Source organism: Thunnus albacares, chromosome 9 (assembly GCF_914725855.1).
Source record: "Thunnus albacares chromosome 9, fThuAlb1.1, whole genome shotgun sequence".
Lineage (NCBI taxonomy): Eukaryota > Metazoa > Chordata > Actinopteri > Scombriformes > Scombridae > Thunnus > Thunnus albacares.
In genome coordinates this window covers 12,371,303-12,396,619 of record NC_058114.1, presented here as the reverse complement: position 1 = coordinate 12,396,619, position 25,317 = coordinate 12,371,303, and the positions used below count along the sequence as shown (strand labels likewise).

Sequence of the window (25,317 nt, the reverse complement as noted above, 5' to 3'; positions counted from 1 at the left end):
ATTGTATACATATACACATACATCTATATTTTATCATGTATAAAAATATGTATTACTGTGCGGTCAAGTTTTATTTTTTAATTCTCTCTCCTTCTATTTCAGGTGATTAAATAGAGAAGACAATAGAAAAGTGTCACTTTTTTCCTAACTTGACACTCCATTAGGAAAGAACACAGGCAAAATGAATGCTTTGTTCTGAAAATTAATTTAAGCATCTGTCAGTAGTTTGTCTCATGACAATCATTAGCTGGTCAGAGCTCACATGGCCTTCATAAATCATAATTAAAATCATGACCTATGGAGAGAAAAAAAGGAAAAAAAACCCTTCCCTTTAACATTGTGATGAAAGTCAAATGAATATAACGTGCAGACAGTCATCTGTGAAAAGTATTTCTAATTGAATAGACTTCATGTGCTTGTGTAAGTATGTGTAGTTTTGTCAATAATCACACAAAAAGCCATTTCAAGCAGTTACAAATCTTTAATTGTCAAAAGTTAACACTGTCAAATATTACTGTTTCATATTTATCATGTACGATTTCTGTTTCACCCACAATTCTAAAAATCTTTTTATTCTGTTTTTAAAGATAATTAGTTACATAAGTAGTAAAATAGATAGTTAATACAATGGCTAAATAAATGAATGATGACATTTATTCCTTATCTGTGACAATGAGAACAACATGGAGAAACATTGGTTTTATTCCACTGAATCGTCTTTCAGTGACAGTCCTGACATGATTTAGATCACTAAAATAAAACCTGTTGAGTTTTAGTGATGAACTTTTCCCAGTCCTCTGTACACTTGTTTGCCGTTTGTAATCCATCCAAGGAAAACAATATATTCTGGTGTGAAATAGTCTTGAGAGGTTTGAAGGTGTACTGTGTAATGGCACTGCAGTATTTAATTATTCAATTAAATTGTAATTATGTTGTGCATTGCTGAAAAGAAGTTGGGAAGAGCATTTTTGAAGAATAACACTAGGCCTGTCTGAAAATCCTGCAAAATTATCCAACATTATCACACCGTGCACTGCTTTTTCAGCATCACTGAGTCCTGCTGTTCACAGACAAATAAGACAAATATAACAGGAAATACTATTGTGTATCACAAGCAATGCTGGGTAGGTGTCATGTAGAAAATGAGCACTGTGAAACAGTTTAATTCACATAAATGTGGACTTTGACTTTCTCACTATATGAAAAAAAAACAACTTGAAAAGAAAAACATGGTTATTTGCATTTCAAAGTATCAACATGAGAGTAGTACAGGAGTATAGGAGGAGTGTGTAGACAAAATAGCACAAACTAGTAAATCACACTCCTTCATTCAAAATACATCATGTTCAAATCCTTCAAGAACACAACGGGATCAAGAGATGCGTTCATTGCTTTCTGATTAATATTTACATTTCAGACTTTTTGCATTACTGTCAGTAGAGAGAAGTTCACTCAGTTCATATCAGGCCTGCCGATGTTGCCTTGTAGGACTCAGGCATCTTTGCTCCTTTACAAGTTTACACATTAGGAGAGAAACAAGGAGTTCAGTGCTGGACCTGGCAACCTAAGAGGCTTTAAGCAATCCACAATCCAGCCTTAAATGCTTGCAGGTCTATCTACATGTGCAGCTTCTTACTATCTCACTGGGTATGCACCGTGCTCGCGATATTCCACTGATAAAGTTACATGATGAGATGAAATCTGCTGAAAGGAGATGACTGGAGATGAAGAGCTGCAGTAGTTTGCCAAACACCTTGCATAGAGAAAGCTTCAGTTGTCCAACCTCTTCCTGTAGCTCTAGCATGCTTCCAGAGATCCAGAAAACTACAGAGGGGGTGTTGACTTTTTCTTCTTTTACCCTTGTAACTGTTGCAAACCCATTTTAGTCTCCGTTCTGCAAACCATGACAAAAAATTGCTTCATCATATTACTTTTTTGTCTTTTTTTGGCAGTTATAGATAGATAATAGTAAGGGAAAATCATAATTTATCTAAGATAGCCCTCAGTCAGTAAAGACACAGTTAACAGTCAACAGACAGTGTACAAGTTTACAACCATACTCTCAATTTTTTTCTTCATCCAACAAACTTATAGCTACAGTTTTATCTAATGTCAATAACAGAATTACTGTATTTGTGAACATGAAAACTTTATGCGTATAAAGTGAATAGGTCTGAAAATAATCCCTGCTTGTCATACACTTTAGTCTTCAGCAGTTGGCTTTTAATCCCCCCCAAACCCCAAACCCTAAATAAACGTGATTATGTACCAGTGGCCTTTTGTCCCCACTGACAGCTACAGTAGGTGTCACTATCATTGTTGTGGGTCTTGTTAGTGGTGGTACAGATGTGTGTGCAAGTGAAGAGAGTGAGGAGTGTGTGTGTGTGTAGGTACGTATGGGTGGTGGTGTTGGGGGAGGGGGGCGGTTTGGGGTGGTCACACCTCGGTGCTGATGGCTCGGGTGTTGGTATAGAAATCGGGTGGCCTGCTACGCTGGGCATCCCTCAGCAAGGAGCCTCGGACGGCGGGCAGCGGCATCGCCAGCGCCTGGTTCTCATAGTGCGTGGGCATGTAGGTGATGCGCTCTCCGCCATTGCGCATCTCATCGGTGGTACGGATGTAAAAGGGGGAGTCATAGGGGGAGCAGGTAGGGCAGTAGCTGCGCCCCCCCCTTGTAGGTTTTGAGGGGTTGGAGGATCCAGGCGGCTCTGGCGGTGACAGGGACAGTGGGGTGATGATCGACCCGTCCAGGCCGGGGACACTGCAGGCGTTGCAGGCAAAGTGTTGCTGAGAGATGGAGCCGCTGTCAGACCCATTCTTCTTACAGCAGTAGTACTACAAAGAGAATTTTTGGTATGGCAAAAGTCCATGACATGTCAAACAATGTAATTAAGGTCTCTTTCTTAATTTCTAAAGGTCTCAAACACTGATACAAAGTATACAGCCTCACTGAGTTATTAGACAGGCTGCACTCCATACAAATATTTCAAGAATTTAGAAGACTCAGTTTTCATCTTCTTGATATTAGAACAATTATCTGCCTTTTCCGTCTTTTGTAAGATAGTAGCCCCCATTTCTACAACATTCATAAAATATGATAAAATGCATCGAGAACTTATAGAATTTTTTTCTTCCCACAGGTAGAAGTTTTATTATTAAAACTACAAGAAAATAAGTCTTCAAGTTTGAATATGCAAATAAATTACTAACTTAGTTTAGATAGAGGTTTAGAATTGTGCACACACTTGTTTGTGAATTATTTTATTTGCTGTGGCAAATCCAGTACAGTAACTGCCTAATGTATTGTGAATTATAAAGTACAGAAAACTATAAGTTATATTTTAACAATTGAAATAACAAGAATTTCTTGGTGCCAGTATTGTCTAATTACAGTATCTTTATATCTTCAAATCTTTATATCTTTATATCTTGCAAATCGAAGAGATAAAAGTATGTTTAACAGCAATTACAGTCATGTCTCATATCTCTGTTAGTGTGGGATTTACACATTTATAAAACTGACACAATCACACATAAAGAGGCGTACCTGGAGTCTACAGTAACAGAGCACAGCTATGATACACAGAAGTATCACTGTGGCCAGTATTCCTCCGGTTATGACAACAGTTCCAGCTGTCATCCGACCAGCTCTCCATCAAACTCTGACACAGGAACAGGAAGGGACATCATCAACAAAAGCCTCCTCTCCACTCTAAAGATATGAAGTTTAATGAAATCACACATACTGTAGGCCAGTATAGCTTTAAACAGAGATCAGGTATAATCTGATGGAAAATAGAGCCTCTAAATTGTATGTTAATAGACTAGAGCAAAAGTCAAAGGCTTTTCTACAATTACATGGAGAAAATCAGAAAGATGACATGCATATTGTACAGTAAATTAGTTAAATACAGACATTATAACTGTTAGTTTGTATAACTGAAATATTCTCCCTCCTCCACCAGCAGAAACAGACATTTAATTACAATCATAAATACTCATATATTTTTTATGTTAGTAGTTGTGATTATTATTATTATACTCACGTTCTGCAAAGTTGCTTAACACCTGAAAGCCGAGAGATAACAGAGGTGGTTTTTTAAAGATTAGACAGATAGATGGATGGATGGATGGGTGGATGGATGGATGGATGGATAGACTTACATCAGAAGAGTGTTCGAGGGGTGTAAAGGTTAACTGAAGTCAAATCAGAGGTCAAAGGTATGAAGTCACACCACTGGACAGACACATTGTATCTCTGAGGAAAAAAGAGAAGAAGGAGGGAAGGAAGGAAGCAGAACATGAGAACAGAAATTCAATCAGTTGAATTCATGAAGCTTTGAACCTTTTTCTCCACAAGGTGGCACCAAGAGAACGGAAAATCTCTCACAGACACACAAACCTTGTTAAATTCAATACTGGTATATGATTTCTCCTCTTAGACTAGGAAGTCAAGTCATTTTTTATTTATATAGCCCAATATCACAAATCACAAATTTGCCTCTTGAGGCTTTACAATCTGTACAGGAATACAACATCTTCTATGCTTAGACCCTTGATTCAGATAAAGAAAAACTCCCCCCAAAAGAACAGGGAAAAAATGGAAGAAACCTCAGGAAGAGCAACAGAAGAGGGATCCCTCTTCTAGGATGGACAGATATGCAATAGATGTGTGTACCAAAATAGACCCCAGGTGGCAAAATTACAGAAATACAGCATGGAAAAACAGGATGAAACAATTATAGAAGAATCTGATCAGGAGGACATTGAGCAACTTCCAGGTGCCACCAAAAACAGACAGGACCCGAAAGAGGAAGGAAGAGGAAAGGAGGAAACTAAGTAATCAACCAAAGAAAAGTAAAAAGGAAATGCTGGAAGGAAGAGAGGAAGAGAGGAAGAGAGGAAGAGAGGAAGTTAATGAAGTTTAATTTTCTGTAGGCTGTTTTCCTTTCATAGTCTACTGAGGTTATTATCATTATTTGTGCTAACTGTCCAGCCTTTCTGTTTATTACAGGCATCTTAAAATGTATTATTTCTAAAACATATCGCTTCCTTTTCAATAGGAAAGTGTAACCAGTGAGCTTGGAATAGAAAATGGATAGTCTTTACTAAACAGGTTGTAGGTCAGCTGTGCTATTGCATTCACACAGAAAATAAACCAACATTCATAATACTTAAAAAAAAAATTGCAGAGAATTACTTTGAAAAACAAAGTTTCCAACTGCTGCACAACTTAAACATGTCCATCCCATTCACTCACTCATACACACACAAACAGACACTCACACACACACATGCATGTGCGGCATTATGGGATAGCAGCTGTAAAAGTGATTTAGCAGCGAGGGACTCTGTTGGTTAGGGGTTTTAATGCAGGCTGAGGCTTGTCCAGGTGAAGTGAAATCTATTCCTGCTAATAAAAACTTGTCAAACCAATGATTGGAGTGGACGGAGGAGGCATTTTTTTGCATAGGTTGGGGGTGTCAGGAAAGGGAGGAGGAAAGGAAGCATTGTATGTAAGGAGGAAGGTGGAAGAAAGACAGAAACAGTTTATGGAGGTTGGCATATAAATTCACATACAGCACATCTGCACCAAGAGCTGATTTCTCAGTCTGTCACTTATGATTAAGATGCTGCTTGACATGTGTTAGCGTGTGTTATGTTGTCATGAGAACTGTTTGTTCTGCACATGTGATGTGATAAATGAACTCAGTCAGTTTATCGTGGTGCAAGGTGTCAATAAAGTCCAGATTTAATAAGAAACCAGTTTAATGAGATTGAGCCTGTTCATGTTGTTTACAGCAAGATACATTACATCACTTCCTGCCAGAGACAATGCCCTATATTTCATAGTGTATGATCTTGTCAGTTAATATACTATATACTGACATCATTTGTTGTTGTGTACTACCAGGGAATAAATAATAAGCTTGAAACAATTACATCAATATCAATTTTTGATTTTTTTTTTTTTACTTTGTACTGGTTTATTGCTATCTGTGATAAGAAATTTAAAGGGCTACTCCAGCAATTTAGTAGTGTGCTTCCACTTGCAATAGACAGAGTTTAAAAAGAGAGGTCAAAATCAAAGCAGTAGAGGTTCAGATATCTTGAATTTTAGTCCCTAGGCAGGATTAAGCTTAAAAATCACCGGATCCCAAACTTCCCATGATGCAATTCAATCGAATTTCATCAGGTTGGCACAGCTTGGTAGCCTACCTGTTAAGACCCATGCCACATAACACCAATGTGTATGGCTCCGTTCCAGCACCAAACCTTTATTGTATGTCATACTCGTATGTCTCTCTCCCCTTGCTTCCTATCGTCTCTCAACCTTCACTATCTGTTAAAGGCATAAAATGTCAAAAAATATATATTTATAAAAAAGAACAAATCTTTCATTAGGTCCTCCCTGCATGGTAAATGCCCCCAGTTTGTAACGTAGGCTCTCTGCAAAAAACATTGAAGTCTTCAATCCCAGAGTGAGATAACCATTGATTTAATCACCGCTATTATTCTCTCAAGCAGTGTCAAAGCCACAAAAGACATTATAAATTGTGCTCCACATGACTAGTAAACTGATCTTCATGTGTAAAATTGATGGTGAAGTGATCCTCTAACAATTTAGTAAGCCTGCACAACACTCAAAACACACAATTACGATGTAATAAGTGGTACTTTTTTATGAAATCTGGACAAAGCAACAAACTGACGTAGAAGCAGCGGAGGGAGATTAAAGAGAAGTGAGTTCAGCAAAAAATCAAAGAGCCAAACTGTGTTACACAATAACTCTTGAGATATGTTGAACATCTCTGTCTGATGATATGTAGTGGTGTAAGTGGATCTGAATGGGCTTCTTCATTAAAAACACAACGAGCTGAAAGTGCCTTTCAGACTCTCCACTGAGGAGAAGAAAAGCAGGCGGCGCTGCTCCCAGAGGCGGCGATCCGCACCGCTACACTGGCCCTGAGCTCATAAACCATGTTTCTGTCAGAAAGTACACTACCCTTCAATTATTTGTGGAGACCAAACGGGATGGCAGCTGACAGACTCCTCTTAACATCATTCATCATAACTTTCTCCAATGCGTGCAATCTCAGACTCAGTACACCAAACTATTTTTCATAATTAATGCCTGCCCTGTGACTTGTACGGCATGGAGGAAATGGAAATGGAGTCACCGCTGTCACCGTGTCATCCTTTACCCAGACACATAAAATCACACACAGATTTGTTTTCTCCTGTTTACATGTTGCTCTGCAAGCACTTTGAGAAAGACCTGCTGCTTCAGTTAATCCGAGTTCACTTCATTTGACAAACTGTAGAGGAAAATAAGATATCTGCATCAGCACACACACACACACATGCATGCTGAGCACAGACGAAAAGAGAGCTGGATCAGTCACTATTGGGTCCAGATTAGAGTGGCCCTCAATCCCCCGTACTGCCTGAAGAGCCCTGTATACTGATAAGACTCTCTCTAACACACACACACACACACACACACACACACACACATACAGTGCTGTATTCACTCAGACAAACATGTACTCATGCATTACCAAAGAAATGAGGACATCCTAATAAAACATCCATTCGAACAGACAGCAGGGTCTTCACAGCACTTAGCAGCATTTCATCTACTAAATGAACCTCAACGCTCCCCATAAATTTCTAATCCACAATTCAACTCGATACTGTTGTGTAATGTTCTGTATTTATAAAGTCTGATTAAGTCCTACACATTTGAAGCAGAAGAACTCATGTAATTGTTATTTCCAGGCCCAGGAGGGCTTTTTATTTCCATCTAACTGACAAACCCATCTTAACTATCTTTTCAGCTAACTTGAACACTACTGGTGATGAAATCCACCCAGAGACCATTTGGTATTTCACCTTGTAAGTTGGAACTTCTGGATTCAGCACATTTTAATAATACATTACTTTTGGACAAGTTGTTGGGGTTTTTTTTAAAGACTGTATCTGTAACATTTTGGCTTGTGGCAGAAAGTACATTTTTTTTATCCCACTATCATTGTTTAATTCTCCACTGTGACACCTGTCAGTCATCTTGGTCAGCTTATGTGTATCCCGAGGTTGTTAGCGGTGCTAATGTTTTTGAATGGTGAACTCTTACATCTGATTGCAACACATTACAATATGTTACACCATACTAATGGCATATTATGTTACATTTATATGAAGGATTCATTAATAGCTTTTTTAAAAATCTGTATTTATTTTGTAAATTAAAAAAAAATTGTGAAAATCATATAATAAAACTTTCATTTACTTTACAACTCAAAAAGTTACAGAGACAATTAAAGTTAAAGTGTTAACTTTTTATTGGTTTGTTTTTTTTGTTTTAATTACTTGGAAGTAGCCTGCTTCCAGACTCCTGAATCACTGTCCGTATTTCTAATTTGTTCAGTTTGAATGTGCTCATTCATGACTGTTTTCCTTGGTTGGAGAGACAATTGTCAAATCAGAGCTTTGTAGGTGGGAATAAGAATGGAGATGTCATTTTCCTACATAGTTCGCTAGCTACCTTTACAAAAATTAAATTGAAATTTTTTTTTTAAATTTTTATAAAAAATAGCTACAGAAAAATGGCACAAAAAACATTGATAAATGATAGATGGCGTCTTTGCAGCTGCACAAGTCGCAGCTGTAAGTCAAATTGCGGAAATAACAAGTATTAATTAAATCAGCATATTTCTTTGATTTGTTGTGAGAAACATTAACTTCTCATACCAACTGTCACTACAAATTGATGGATAGACAGATTGTTGGGGCAAAACGAAAAAATGGCTATATTAGAGTATAATGATATACAATTTTAGCATATTATGACGTGTCCTCGCCACAAAAGGACCCTATTTATTGCTAACTGCAGAGAATAGAACATTTTGACACTTGGGAGAACAAAATTCAAGTAAAAAAACAGATGAACTCGTAAAAGTATTATGTTACATACTGTATAGGCTATGATAGACTGCATTATGGTGCACTACATATTTAGTTATACTGCACTGCATTATGTGTTATGCTATGCTATAATATCTTACATTTAACTGCTACATTACATTATGTTTTATGATATGAGTCATTATGTTTTGTTATGCTATACTGTAAATGCTACACTCTGTTACACTCCATTATGTTAGATTAAGCGATGGTATGATACACTGCACTCCAGTACATTGTGTTGATGTTTAAAAGCATTTACATCTGCAATCATTGGTCTTTACATTATTGTGGGTTTTATCAGCCTGTTGTATCAGCTTGTTGGCACTTCATTTCACCCACTTCTGTTAGTGCTTTCCTTTGTCTCTATCCTATGAGTTATATTGTCTGTCTTCGTGTTATTTAACTGCAGGTTTCCCAGACGCTGTCTTTGGCAAATCAGAGTAATGAGAATATCTACAAGCTACCTCACTGCCTCCCTCTCTCTCTGATGGAGTGTTCCCTCTGGAGTCTCGGCCATCAGTCTTCAGGAGCATCTGAAGGACCTTGACTACCCTGGAGGATTTTTACAAGATTGATTCTTTGGATCTTAAATTGCTCAGGCCAGCGTTCAGCCTGTGTGAGTCTCTGCCTCTTTCAACACACTACGAACGCCATCCAGCTTGTAACATAAATGCCACAGGTTTGACGTTCCAATGTTTCTTTCCCAATAAGGTATGTTTTAGCAAGACACAAACCTGCTCGCTCCTTGGAATAAATGACTACCTCTCAGTTGGATAAAAATCGATGAGGGATTGTGAACTTTCAGCGTGTCAAAGCCAGTCAAAAACCACCAAATCCTAAAAAATGCACCGTTGTTGAGCTCAAAGTGAGACTGGTTCAGTTGTTCACATTTTGGAGATAAAGGTTTTCATCCAAGACTTGTGTCCCTAAGCTGTATCGGCCAAGAAACGTCCAAAATGCAAGTTTTCAATATTAATATTATAAATTCAAAATAAATGCTTATATTCTTACTTAGTTCTTAAAACATACAGGACAATTTTACATTCAAAAGCTCAGAAGTTCATGAATCCATTCAGGTAAAAAAAACCTCTTGAAGGTGTTCCTACAGTAGCATGACTATTTCATAATGTTAAACTTTTTGTCTGAAGGGTACAGAAGTGAGCTTGTGACAAAGCTACATAAAGCCAGTCTACATCTTGAGGGCAAATTATTTTGCTAGGGTTGGGTATGGTTAGATTTTAGCAATCCTGATGGAGAATATGCTGATCAATCTTGGCTCCCGTTCACATTTTAAATACTTGTGTTGACATTTGGGCAATGTAGATGAAAGCACAGCAGCAGAAGTTAATAAGCAGAGTCAAAAAATACATTCTTAATGAGTACCTATTTTTTCAGAGTCGGTTTTAATTAAGAACTGGTTCTTAGTAACCAACCCTCATTTGCAATACATGGTTTAACTCAAAGAAACATCCAGTGAGAATTGATTGGTACCAGGTACCAGATTAGTGAACACTAGAGAGTGTTTAAATCATGACTCTGAAACTTATGTTCAACTATTTAAACTAGTGTTATTGATTTAAAATGACAAATACTTAATTAACTGTATCATGTTATTCAGTCAATGCTAAATAAATAATTTTGGTCGATAGTTTAAAAAAAAAAAAAAGATTGACAGCAAGTTTTTGCAGTTTTAGAATCAGAAGCCAAACAAAGACAGCCCAGCACTGAATGTGGGCATTACATTCAGGTCTGGGAGGTGCTCATCTTGAAGTTCGAGTGAAGGAGAGAACTGTCAGTCATCGACTTCACTTTCAGTGCAATTTCATCCATGGCCTTGTCAGACAGACAGAAATGACAGAAATGGAAACTGTGGGCTGCCTTTACAAGGTTACTTTGCCTTGAATATTGACGCTCTGACACCCCCAAAATGTGGATGAGGTAAGTGGAAGACTAACAAACTTTCTTCTCCAGCTGTTTATCCTGTTCAGGGTTGCCCGGAGGAGAGGAACTGAAGTGCTTTGTTTAATGAAACCACATAGCACAAGACAGTGTTTGAAGATAAGTTTGAGAATGTGTATATCTCTATGTATGCTCATCTGTTCCATTAAACTCACCATACTTTACCTCTCTGTGATAGACATAAAGTATGAGAGGACACATTGTCACCTCTTTTTCACTGGTTTTCTTTTATTTATGACAAACTGGTGCTTTTTGGCTCTGAAAATGCTCTGATTAATTTGTGGCTTTTCTGTTTTCTTTTCTTTTTTTCCTCTGATTTCTCTTTTTGGGAGGGGTGCCTGAGACAATTTGATTAACTGGATATAAATATTTTTAAATTGTCGACAAAAAACTCACCATACTTCTTGTAAACTCTTTTCTATTCCTTACAACTTCAGGTGTTGACCTCAGCAGCAGCAGCAGCAGTATCCACTCAGGCAATGATTCATGATAAATTTCAGCACATATTATTTTGGAAAACCACCATTTTGTAATCTCACGCCACAGTTCTATGGCTGCTGTTGTACAGAGAGAGAAAACAAGTTGCGCATCCAAACGGGATTCATGGTCACAGTTGAAATGTAATTTGTCTAATCCTGTTATCTGGCGTTCCAAAGGCTTTCCTCTATCTGCTTTCTCTTTCCGACGTCTCTGTTGCGGCCGGGTGTGGGCGTCTGTGTGTGTGTGTGCATGTGTGTACGTGTTTGTTTACATGCGTGGGTGTGAAGTAAACACAATTTAGGGCTTCGGTTTAGAAAATGTGGTATTTCTTCTTCATGAAGATTATTCACTGTAAAAGTAGAATCATGGGTAAAATGTCAAAACAAAAAGCACATAATCTGTTGAAGCTGCACCGGGAAACTTAATGTTGTACAGTGGTGGCTCCAAATTAAATCAAGGGATAACTGTTTGGATTATTTGATTTTAGTTTTTAATGTCGTAATGTGACAACAGCTGACTGTACACAGCTCCTTTGTGCTGGTGGTTGCAGAGCATCTCTAACTGTAAATTCTGGGGAAATGTACATGCAGCAAGTTTCACTGGAAACATAAAATCAGTTATAAAACTTTGGGTGGTCTACTCTGCTCTACAGGAATGTGAGCTGTCCTTGGTGCTGAAGAGATATTACTGGAAACACAGTCTGTATGTATAAAACTGTATGTTTGTAATTGTGTCCATGTTGTTAATCCCAATATATCCCAATATATCTACATTAGATTGAGCTGTATGTTAAATTAATTGAGTTTTAGATTTTAAATTTTTACTGGTGGAAATCTTGTCATCTTTAAAGAGTAACTAGATGTTCCCTTTCAGTCTCTTCCCACCACCGACAGACATTTAAAAGTCAACCAAAGTGCCAAAGTGGGGTGTTGGGTGGTGGAAGTGGTGGGTGGGGGGGTCATGGGGCCATTTGGCATGTGAACACTATGGAGAGTTATACAGAGATAAAGTTGCCTCCCCATTGGGCACGTGAACATTTTTTTGCCCACTTTGGTCAGACAACTTTAAAATCTTCGGTATGATGTCATCAAACAGAGTGGAGACGTCTTTTCAGAAGCTGTTCAACCAGGAGAGGACAGTTGTAACCCAGCTTTCTTGCTATTTTCGTGTTTAAGTAACTATTTAAAACTTGAATAGAAAACTGTGTTCCATGTTTAAAACATCTCCTGTAGGATTACTGTGGATTCACCATATTGCCATTCATCAATTAATTACTGTATATTGTATAATTAATGGTTGAAAGGGGTTTTGCCACGCATTGAAAAGTGTTTTCAAATAAATCTGTTCAGATGTTTGATGCCAATAATTCTACAGTGCTACGAGAGCATACGTTTGTGGTACTAGTAGACCCAGAAGGACACATCAAGATATAAGACTTAAATATATATACTGTATATCCAATCTAACCTTTTGATCCTCATGCCAAAATTTACTACAAAATAAAAAACTGTCCATCACTATTTCACAAGACAACTACTTGCTTTTGACAGCATAAAGCTCCAAATGATAAGTAGATTAGCTTCCTGGATGCAAACACTTAGGTGTGACCTTGAAAACCTTCCTCATGTACTGTGCGACCTACAGGAGCTCAACCAACCGTTAGTCCATCTTCCCTCTTAAGCTGTCGCAGCAGTTACGGCCCAGTGGGCAGAGATTGATGACACCGAACATTTTAGTTCAATTACTTGATTTTGCTCGAGGTCATTTGGGGCAAAGAACGCAATGAATGTGAGGAACCACTCCCCAGAATGATCCTCTTGGCCCTATAAAAGCACATGATCAATACAGGCGATAAAACGGCTTCGTCGCCGTGAAGATGGAGAGAGATAGGACGACAGAGAGTTGGAACACAGTTTGAGTCTTTCACTCCATCCACTCTGGAGCATGTTCTGATGCCGTATACAGTGCTGGCAGATTTATGACTGGTGTACATTATGCTGTTATGCAGCTATACAGGCTACTGTACTCGAGTCTGCCAGCTCCTGATTCAGCCTTTCTACGCACTCGCTGTGACTCAAGATGTGGTGAGTACCTTTACTCACATGGGAAGTGAAAGATTCATTGGGTCCGTCTGTAATTTTTATACACATGTCAAATTCAATTTCACCCCTTTCCATAAAGGCCCATCAACTGATATCCAGGCAAGTGTGATGGCTATGAGTGTCTTAACTGACTTCTACTCGCTTTTACGGCTATAACAGCTATTACGACTACTGCTGTTACTGCCGATGTGACAACTGCACTCCTAACACTACTACTATTTGGACTAATATTGCAATTTCTACTATCAAAACTACTGATGTTTTTGCTTTATGATCACAGCTACTGTTCAAAAGTTTAAAAAAAAATTAAAATAATGTTTACAAATTTTGGAAATCTCAGAATTAATAGATGCAGACAGAGTTTTATTTCAACACTTACCATTTTTTAGATTTACTGCCAATATTTTAGATGTTTGTACCCCACTCAAAGGAAAACTGGGAATGGGGCTTTCATCAAATGTGCGCTTAAATACACTACTTAGAGATATTAGAGGCTTTTGTTTAACCTCACACAAGTGTTTCTCTATTCTTCTTCTAATATGTCTTAATTTGATTAACCTTGCTTTCACATTTCTAATAACACTGCATTGCTTTTAATCTTGCAACTCTTCTCTTATCTTAAAGTTTATAATTTCAGTAGTTATTATTTTATCCTGTGTGTTGTGTTTGTTTATATTCTTTTTTGTGAAAACGCTGTATTCAATGCATGAATTATGCAATATTAATACTTTTTTTTTTAAAATCTCAGTTATTGGAGAAAACACAACTGTGCAATTTGATAGAAAGTAGCTCAGGAAAACTAAAACAATCTATGACAGTAGGCAGTCTCATCTTAATAAATGGTTCATGGCAGCAAAGCGTGGTCAGACAACAGACACGACACAAAACGCATAATGACGCAGCATAATTATTTAACATTTTCTGAAAATCTATCCGATCCAATCACATCAGTGAAGGAGCTCCTGGCGTCTGGGAGTGCTTTCTGGTGACTCCATTAAAAATCACAACAGGCACAAATCCTGCAGCAGAGAGCTTATAAACTACTGCAAGAAGGAGGATTTGACGACATGAATGTAAAGCAGACTGGTGCCAGAAAAGAGCACACAGCTCAGTCCATTTCCCCACGACAGCCTGCAGCAATGCTCTGCTAAACTGGAAGATACTGTAAAGCTGCACAAGTTGTTGTCCATAACTGCTGCCTACTTGTTTTTCTTTTGCAACAGCGGGTTCTTTCTGGTGTTCTTTTACCATTTACCATACCATAATATTATGCTAATTTGGGTTGACACTGAATATTTGTTCTGAACATCCTGTACATCCCTGTTCTTAAATGCAGACCAGCAACACAATGTGAGGAGGGCACTATGTGATATTATTGTTTTCAGCTAACAAAACTTTGCGGAATAGTACGACTGGCTGCAACAGTGGAGACAACTTCAACTTCAATAAGAACAACTTAAAATAATGATTTGAAAGGTCAAAGGAGACATAAGATTGAAGAAGGATAGAATCATTACAATATCAGTTTTCACACATTAATTGTTCTCAACAACGCTAGAGCTACACTGGAGCTCCAATGATTAATTGTTTAATCGATTAATCGATCGACAGAAAATTAATCTGCAACTTTTTTGATAATCAAATAACTATTTTAGTCATATTTCAAGAAAAAATTGCTGGTTGCAGCTTCTCAAATGTGAGAATTTGAAGCTTTTATGTGTCATACATGATAGTAAACTGAATTTCTTTGGATTTTGGACTGTTAATCGGACAAAACAAAACATTTGAAGACGACATCTTGGGCTCTAAGACATTATAATGGGCATTTTTCACTATTTTCTGACATTTTATAAACAAAATGATTCAATGATTAAGCAAGAAAATAATCAGCAGAATAATCTATAATGAAAATAATCATTAATTGCTGCCCTACAGTAGACATAATCCATTTAACAACAATCTGTACCACTTTCTAATAAGGCATCCTCTATGGGGGATTTACATGCTGTAATTAATGACTATATTAATGGTTAAAAAATAATTTACTAATGCTTTATCAGTTAAAAGCCATTAATAAGAACAGCTTTTGTGTTGGCAGGTTCTGCAAAAGGGCTATAGATGACGTGGACCAAATTAACAAAATATTAACATTTATATTGCAGACTAGATGCATTAAAAACTCTTTATTAATTATTTATTAGAATTTATAACTATTGATCTGATGGCTTATTAGAAAGTGAGAAAGTCATGAGCATTTATTAATGGATCACCAACATTTATAACTGCATTTTTACCAAATAGGAAGGATTAAGATCAGCCAGTGGTATTTTTACAGACTGGCAACCCAAAAGTCATTCTTATTGAGGGCTCTAACTGACCTATAAAGCATTAGTAAATGATGTACTGATCATAAATAAAGCCATCAGTTACAACTTTTAAAGCATTTATAAAGGGAATTATACACTGAGCTCATTATAGTCCATTGGAAGTCTATCCCAGTTTGCATTGGTTACAAGGCAAAGATGCAACCTGAACAGGTTGTGGGTTATTCATAGGGTGAACATGCCGACAGACAAACATACAGTCAGAACCAAAGCAAGTTAAGAATGTACAAAATCAATCTGAAACAAAAAACTACAGCATCTAGCTATAAAGGGATATTTCTAATCACTGAGCCACTGACACTTCAAACTAGAAGGTTTGAATCGATTTTCCTGTTAATTTATGTCCAGTTCAGACAGATTCACAGTGAAGAACTTGAGCAGAGGAAGGACCTGACATGAAACATGCATACTACTCTGTGCCCCCCCCCCTGCTTTATGAGGTTTGCAGAGGTTTCATTATAACAGCTCAACTCCTCCCCTGCCGTCCTCCGATATGCCAGCTTCTCTTTCACACTTGGCAGCAGTGCAGCATCGTTGAACGCATACCCCGGTATAGGGCAGCGGGCAGCCAGAGAAGCTGTAATTACTGTACCTCCATTCTGCTGGTCAGCACGCCAGTCTCATAAAAGGAAATGAAATGGTCCAGCTTCTATCTTTGAGGCAGTAATGTACCACGAATATTACATTAGCATACATTCACATGGACATTTTATCTGTGACAGTTAATAAACTGAGGGAGCGTAGCCACAGATGGCAAAGCCAGCAATGAGGAAGGTAGGGCTACTGAGGTGCCTTGCTCAGGAGCAGAGGAGCTTATTCTCCCATAAGGAATTGAACCATTAACCTTACAACCATGTATTTGCATAAAGCTTGATGCATTTACCTACTGTGATCAACATTTTCAATCCACTGAAAGTTACTTGCTTTCATTCTACCTATACATACTAATGATGGTAACTTTTAAGCATATACAAATGATATTAATGACACAGCAGTTAATGTTAAGTAGTGCAGCAGCTGTGAAGTGTTTCTCAAGATCTCCAAAGTTTAGACCTCAAACAAACTGCACAGTACTTTCACTTTTATGTTTTCATTTCTATCCAGGAAGACCTGACGTTGTACTGTAAATATAACACATGACCGTCCTTATCAGTCAGTCAAAACTGAGTCCGTAAAGTCAAGTTTTTGTCAACCTTCAGTCCCTTCTGAGGCTTTCCCTCAACTGTCAGGACAGATAAATTGGAAGTAAACTGGCCTGAAGACTGTCGTCTTCGTCCCTAGCCTGACAGTGAGTGAGTAGGTATGAATTTCAGTGTGTTATTCAAGGCCGTTTCAACAATTGGCTGTTAAAAAAAAACTGAACCTATGACCTTCAGCTTACAGGACAGTAACTAAATCCACTGTGCCATCCTGCCATCCTGCTGACAACCAGGCAGACACACACTGTAGAGGAAACGCTTGCAGGATAAACAAAGACTCAAATCTCTTCTCCTCCGCCTGAATTAGTTAAGTTGTGGCTCTCAGGTAAATAGACTTTCACTGATTATTACACACGAGTCACTGAAGTAACCCGCTGTTTTTCAAAAATAAACATCAGTAAAACTTAGGAGATAATTTAACAAATCTCACAGTTTTTGAAGACGTGTCCATAATCAGTGAAAATAAAGATGGCATCACTGAAATAAAGATGGCAAGTAGAAACAATAGCTGCTTACTTTCCAGGTGCCATCTTCAGGCAAAGGAAAAGAGACGCAACTTGTGACATGATTTAAATTTCTACTTCAGTGTAAGAAGGAGGGAATAGATAAATAAAAAAATAAATGTCTTTGAGGAAAAGACACAACCTCCTCACACACACATTTCATCAGGAGACCATCAGTTGCATTCACAGAAAACACTGTCAGGAAATATATAGATTACAAGGTTTTATGTGGTTTGAAGTAGTTTGATTTCTCAGTTTTACATGGATTCATTAAATACCTGGTTTGCATGCACTTTTGTTTCCTTTGTGAGCACATGATAGTCACCGTCTGGTGACCTCTGACATACTTTAAGTAACATGTGTAAGGCTTTTGCTTGCCCCGAAAAACTAAAAACTAATTATAACCACAGTATTATTAAAATGATCATATTGTATTTTTATGGCGTTATTGTGCATGTAAAGGTTTCCACAAGGTATTCACAACTGACCAAAAACACCCTCTCTAGTGAAATGCATGTCAGATGTCATCTTATATATCGTATATAAAATATAATGATTGATTCTGTTTGATTTCATGAGGTTTTTAAAGTGTACCCTCATAAAATCCAATATCCTTTAGAAATTACATACTTGTGAAACTTATGAAATATACTATATGGAATTGAGGTGTTTTGCAGCAAAAATCATCCAAAAAACATTAACTGTGTAAAAAGTGTTATGGGGAACAGTATACCATATCAGTTCATGTTTATGACTCTGTATATAACAGTGGATTAAGATAAGGATGATAGGTGAGAGACGCAGACTGGAGTAAATGAACCGGATCCTAAACGCTATGAATAAATGTATCATTTCAAGTTGAAATTCTCAGTCAGCAGGATTACAGCTAAACCTCAGCTGTGCATCATGTTTTATTCATATCTGAATATATATTTCAGCACATATTTCTTCCATGTTCACTTCAGGTTACAGGAATATTATCTGGGTCCTGTGACCTCTGACCTTTTTATTTTTCAGTATTGGAGCTCACTCTGCATATGAGCGTCAGTAAAATAACTCACTGCAAGTGTAAATGTTATATTTAAGCTTAAAGCAGTGCTTGTGTAAAAGAGCCGTTACTGGATCAGTTCCACATTTCAGTGATGAATAAAACAAAGTTGGGGAGCTGGTGGGTAGTGACAACAAAGGGCTGAAATTTCATAAAAGAAGATATTTTAAGACAAATATGAGAAGCTCAAAGTATGACGAGTGAGAGAAAGTGTTTCCTCAGCACAAAAGGTTTAGGAAAGACTAAAGGAGGTTATTTAAAGTTGAAATTGGTGGTCAAATAAACGGGTGTGGTGGTCATGAGTGGTGGATATTGATCTTCAGCTCCGGTGACTTAGTTCAACTCCAAACTCGTAACAACAGGTTTTCTAAGAGGAGGGCAGATTCTATTTATCTGACCAGGGCAACTGTGCCCGACTCATGCTTTTGTCACATTTCCAATTTGTGTTATGTTGCCATGTAGTGCTTTCATGTATTATTAATGTCTATGACAGGAAATCTATGGATGAGTTGAAAGATTTCATGTGGTTGTTGATTTGAAGGAAATGTCACTCTGATTTATAGTAATAAAAAAAGCAAAGAGTGTGTTTTTGTTCATCATTATCACTGTGTGTCTTTGTAAGAATTCAGAATATTGTATTTGTCTGTGTTTATGTCTCAGTGCATGTGCGTAAGTGTGCGAGTATGTAAATGTCAAAGAGTATTATATCATTTTAAGGGTGTCTTAGTGTGCGCGTATGTTTGTCGGTCGGATTATGTCTGGATTGTATGTGTATGTGTGTGTGTGTGTCTGTTTTTTCTTTTTTTTTTTGATGAGTCACCACAGATACAGCAGCCAGCAGCAGTAGAGCTACGTTAGCAGATAACAGTGTTTCTGTTCCAGAGGCCTCCAGCTCTGCCAACAAGCCTTCCTCTGACTGGCCTCATCCTCACCCAGCCTGGCTGCGCTTCAGAGCAACGATCGCATCCACACGCCGCACATCATCTTCCACAACGCTACAGTGAGAGTTACAAGTTGTGATCCCAGCCAGCTAGTCATAAAAAAAATGAATACCTGCTCATATTCTTGAGCTTGCAGGATAGTCTCTTGTTGGTTCAAAGGGTTAAAATTGTGACTGTAACTTTGTTTGGGTCAAGCAACGGGGACCTTGCATCTACTAAAAGTGGCTCAGATTCTGATTTATTGTTTACAAGAGGGAATATTTACTGTACCAGCAGAATAAAAGAGTCTTTGAGGATTGTGCTGATCCTGTAGAGGGTCAAGAGGGGCCGGAGCCCATCCCAGCTCAGGCGACAGATGCAGTGGTGGAAAGTAACTACTGTAAGTACATTTGTTGAAGTACTGCACTTAAATACAATTTTAAGGTGCTTTACTCGGGTTTTTCAATTTCTTGCTACTTTTTACTTCTACTGCACTACATTTCTGTGGAAAACATTGTACTTTTTACTTCACAACATTTATTTTACAGCTATAGTTACAAGAAGATATTAGGACTGCAACTAACAAACAATTATTTCCATTATCATTCAATCTTCAAATTACTTTATCAATTTATCAAGTCAATTAATCCCTTAGTCTATGAAATGTAAAAAGTGATATTTTACAATTGCATTTACATTGTCTCAGAGGCCGCAGTTATGTCTTCAGTTTTCTTGTTCTGTCTATCGGTCTAAAATGTTAAAGTGTTCAATTAACTGTCATTTATGACGAGGAAAACAGCATATCTTAATATTTGGGAAGTTGGACCCTTCAAATGTTTAAGGATTAATGTAATTTAATATTTAGATTATTAAAATAGTTGGCGATTCATTTTTTGACAATCGACTAATTGACTTATCGTTGCAGCTTTGTAAGATATATATAAAAACACATATGATAAGCCTATACATTGTAGTAGTATCTACTTGGGGCCCCTGTCATTCTTCAGATGTTTATGGGTTTTTAGCAGTTCCACCAAAGACAGATTTTCCCTCTAATCTTCTTGAGTGATTTTATTTAAATAAGTCACACCCTCAGAGGTCAAATTATCCAATATTTCACACAGCAAAAAAGGTTTGAGAAAAGTCCAACAAATCTTCTTACCTACTCCAGTGTCATGACCTCATAGATTTATCAAGTGGCTCTTTGGAGAAGCCACAAAATATGAATACAGGAAGGCAACCAGGCTCAGCCAAAGACAGACTCTAATTGTTGATCATTATCATAATCATCATAGGAAACTGAAGACTTTTTTGTTTGTGATGGGGGAGCAGCTTTTAATGGAACGAAGGGGTCCCTCATCCTTTGTTTAATACATCTATTGGTAAAAGTGGCCGAGTGTTCTTCCAGACACTCTGAAGATCCAAATCTACTCTAACGTTTTAGCTGGTATACCTTAAGATGAGCTGGTCTGACTGACTGAATCTGGAAGTAGACATTGGAGTTCAGTTTCTTGTCCTGCTAATGCTGCAGTGCAGTTTTGGACACAGCTCGTCTCACCTTTAATGTGTGACTATAGTAGAGTCGACTTGCAATTGTACGGCAAGAAATACCGATCCAGCAAGCCAGAAAAACCTTGAGGGCTTTTCAATAATTCACACACCACTCCTGAAACACTGAAACACTTTCCCTTTCCCTGGGCAGTTTTAGACTCTCCCTACCCACCCCAACGCCAACCCAACAAACACACGCACACACAGACACATATATGCACTTCTATCACAACTTAAAACACTCCTCCATGAATACTGTCCCAGAAAATACATTGAGTGGATTGTCAGCAGGAGGAACCGAGACATGACTTTACAACCAAAGGTAGGCTAAGTACAGTGGTCTGCCTTCAGAAAGCAAGACAGACTGAATGTATGGAGCACAGGCCTTTCCCGTGGTAAGAATGGCTTTACTTTTAGGTTTAAGTCCTTTAGAGATGATGTTGGAGCCTCTGTTTTGGCAATAATTTGATAACAGTATGCCTTGGGTCACAAAAAATGCCACCTAACCTTCAGATATTTATGTCAGTCCTGACTGGATGTGATACAGAAATGTTTAACATCAAAATTCAACCATATGTGCTTGACAGAATGACATCATTTCTACCACTGTGTCTTGCTCTTCAATCTGAGGTTCTTTAATGTATTTTTTAGTTGTCCGACCATGACTTAGATACTTCAAAATGTTGGAGGAACATTTATCCATGGAAGCTATAAAACTTTTAAAATACTGACATTTACACAAGGCCAGTGTATGATGTCTGCATTAGCCAATAGATTTGTTTTTTTAGCATCACTGGGGCAACTTTTCCAGTGCTTAATAACACACAACTTCCGCAGGCTGGTATGGGTGTATGTGACCAATGTATCGCTGCTGTCAGGTGAAACCACAACACCGAATAATGACAGTTTGTCAGAGAGGTTTGGACGGTCCAAAGAGGGTCAAATCTTCTCAGTATTCCAAAAACGTGAAAATCAGATAAGTTTGTGATAGAAACGATCTCCAAGCAGCTTTAACGATGAGTCATGAGGATTTGTCGGGGTTAATAAGGCTGCTTAGGCTAACTGTTTCCTAAATGAAGCGAGGTTAATGAAATATTTAATTTCCCAGCCAGACTGGCTGTTACAGAACAACTTAGCTCTGGCAGACCAAACGTTGCTAGCAGCTAGTTGTAATTTCCCACAGTGTTTTGAACTGTTGGCACAGCACACCATTATACAACCTGTGTATTAAATACATTTTGTCTGTTGCTGCTGTGTTAGCTGTGACAGCCCCGACTGCAGACTCCTCTGGGAAATCAGCCCACTTCCTGTTGTATCACAGCTACTGGAGGTGGAGGAATTAAGAAGCGTGTGTGTGTGTGTGTGTGTGTGTGTGTGTGTGTGTGTGTGTGGTAGGGTAGAGACAGGGGGATATAGAGAGGCTGTTCTACAGTTATTTAGTCAAGCTGTATTTTCCAGCCTCCCTCTGTGAGAAATGGGTCAGAGCAGCACGGCACCTGCTGCTGGGTATTGATGTGGGAGATCAATGCACACCACATACTGTACTTATGCTGCCATGTGCACAAAGTAAAGGCATATCTAACTATGGTTTTGCCAATTTGTTCATTATATAATGGGGGGGGGGGAGTTTAACAAAGGGTTAAGTCACCAACCATTTTATTGCACAGGCCATCCCAAGTGATTAGACAGATTTTTAAACACAATGTAATTATCTAAATTGGTAATTTACAAAAAAATAACATTCAAGATTAGAGAAGTTTAAGTTTTTTTTTGATTTCTTATTGCAAAATGTCCACTGTATCTATAAAAAGGAATCCTTCTTACAGCCAGCAATAATGAAAGTAACCAACACACAGCAATTACTTCATTTAAAAAGAAAAATGAACAAAATAATTTTGGCAAGACAAACCTTGGTGATTTTGATATATCATTATTGTACAGTGGGATTAGATGTCACCTAAGATTTAAAGTCATTACGGTGAAATTTAAGAATATCTTTCACTTTTCCACAGTGGCTGAGTGAAATGAAGATTTTTCTTAAGTCTAGCATCTCTTACATAAAACAATTATCCATTAATTATATCCAGATTATCAATAAATATTCAGTCTAAAATATTGAGAAACACTTTAAACCAAACCATTTTCTACACCAGCAGCCCCAGTGAGAATCGAATCTATCTACCCCTGCAGTGTGAGTGATTTGTTCAACCCACCGAGACCTTCACCTACTGCTCTCTTTCCTTCCAAAGTATACCCATGATGTAATTATAATACAGGTGACCCCAGTAGGGACCCCCGCTGTAGCCTCTGCCAGTCACTGCCTTCCTCTGCTCATCATCTTTTCAATTAGAGAAGATGCTGTCTCCCAAATGCCAGCAGCAGCAGCAGCAGCAGCAGGCCACCCAGTCCAGACTGAACCAGTGTGAAAGAAGATCATAGCAGAAGCAAAATGGCAAAACCCCAAGAGTCCAGCTACTGCTGAGCTGCTCCACTGTCACTTCATCTCCTCTGGCAGCTTTAAAGGCACATTTCACGTTAAATTACAAGTGGAAAGATAGCTGGAGTCACAGATTTTTGGCAATGTGACATTTTTGACACTGTAACTGAATGGGGTTTACTCCTTCACACTGAGCGTGACTGTCAGAGATACAACTACAGCCACTGACATTTGAATCCAGAATCTGAAAACGCTCAAATATAGCAAACCATCAGAAAATCTGATCCCCTTAACCCTCTTTTATCAGTGCACATACCTGATCTGGTTACATGGTCCGTTTGTTCAACTCGGGCTAATCCTGTGGAGTTTGACCATGAAAAGACACCAGCATCCTTATCGCAGCAGGAGGAGAGCAGAGAAGCGCTGTGCATGGGACTGCGGCGGAACTTCTCCAAGGATGACCCGGGGTCCAGAACGCACAACGCCGAGAGGAAAACCCAACACTCCCGCCGTGGGACCAACAGACTAGAGGTCAGAGGGACGCCTGCAGAGAAAGCCACTAACAGAAGATACCGAAAAACGGAGCATAATCACGGCGCAGCAACTAGAGCTAACGAACAGGTAAGGACGGGGACAACGATTCGGGATAAGCGCTTTTTACGCGTAAAAACGCGTTAACCTTCACTCACAGCAGTGGTTGACTCAAGACTCCAAGAGGGTAAAGAACCACCAGGAAGCTTGGAAACAGAGAGAAATTCAAACGGACACATCCAACAAGTGAGGGACGAGAAGGCGAAATGACGGAGTCCGATACTGGGCGGTCTGGGAGGAGAGGAGCCGCCCCACATAACACACCAGCCTACCTCTCTGGCGAAGGACCAATACTCTAATGCTTACGGCACATTTCAAAGGGATACTGTAAAATATCTGCGGAAGGTTGCAATTAAAGGAAATGATAAGATGTCTTAAAAAGTAGGCTACACTAAGGTCATACTTGCAAATTAAGTATGCTTAGCAGAATCTAGGGATACTATCACACATACCAAATCATAAATCACAATATGACTTCTTGTAATTCCCCATTTGGCATTACAGTGGCCCCTAGAAACAAGCGATTTAGATGATAAATGCCAAAAAAAGTACAATAACACTGTAGCCTATGTGTTTCTTCAAATCTTCTATCAGGTCATTATATTATATAAGGTGATAATAAAGTAACTATTGATCACTACAGACACATAAACTGTGAATAGGGAATATAACCTGAATATTACAGTTTGTTCAGAATCTTCATATAAGAGAAGGAATCAATGAGGGATTTGCTATGCAACAGTAAATAAATGCTACAGTAAACCCCCAAACAGAGACCACTGAGCTACAGTAATTGATTTGCCCTCAATCACTGGTCCCTTAATCTACTTACTGTTGGCAACCAAGTCAACGCAAATATCGACAGAGAAGGCAGGACTGGCTGACCAAAGAGGGCTGAGCTGTGCTACAAAACATAGACATGAGTTGTGTTGCTGAATCCCAGAACCAGCTGGGATGATGAGGATGGTGGGAGTCAGGGAATTCATTTGGTATCTGGTTTCTGATTTGCGATTCAGCTTAATGACACATCATATGCTATAGTATTAAAAAAGCTTAAGTGTGAAAAGTCATAATAGTGGTTTCATTTACAGCTATTTTTTTGCAGCACAGCTCATGTAGAGGCTCTGTGCAAACCAAACCTTTGGAGGTCTTTTAAAATTTTTTGCTAATAAG

The 25,317-nt window shown here is 38.3% G+C and overlaps 1 protein-coding gene across 2 annotated transcripts; it reads right to left on the bottom strand.

Moving 5' to 3' along the window:
• Nucleotides 1-461: 461 nt before the first annotated feature.
• Nucleotides 462-24,661, bottom strand: fam163ab (family with sequence similarity 163 member Ab). Of its 2 annotated transcripts, none has more exons than XM_044361367.1 (5): nt 23,870-24,661; nt 4,165-4,258; nt 4,047-4,068; nt 3,548-3,712; nt 462-2,835 (listed from the first exon to the last, which is right to left on the bottom strand). In XM_044361367.1, exons 4-5 carry the CDS (start codon nt 3,638-3,640, stop codon nt 2,437-2,439), a joined length of 492 nt encoding a protein of 163 aa, XP_044217302.1. In that variant the 5' UTR covers nt 3,641-3,712; nt 4,047-4,068; nt 4,165-4,258; nt 23,870-24,661; the 3' UTR covers nt 462-2,436. The 2 variants fall into 2 exon arrangements, with proteins under 2 accessions (XP_044217302.1, XP_044217301.1); XM_044361366.1 differs by having other exon boundaries at nt 3,548-3,662.
• Between the last annotated feature and the right edge of the window lie 656 nt (nt 24,662-25,317).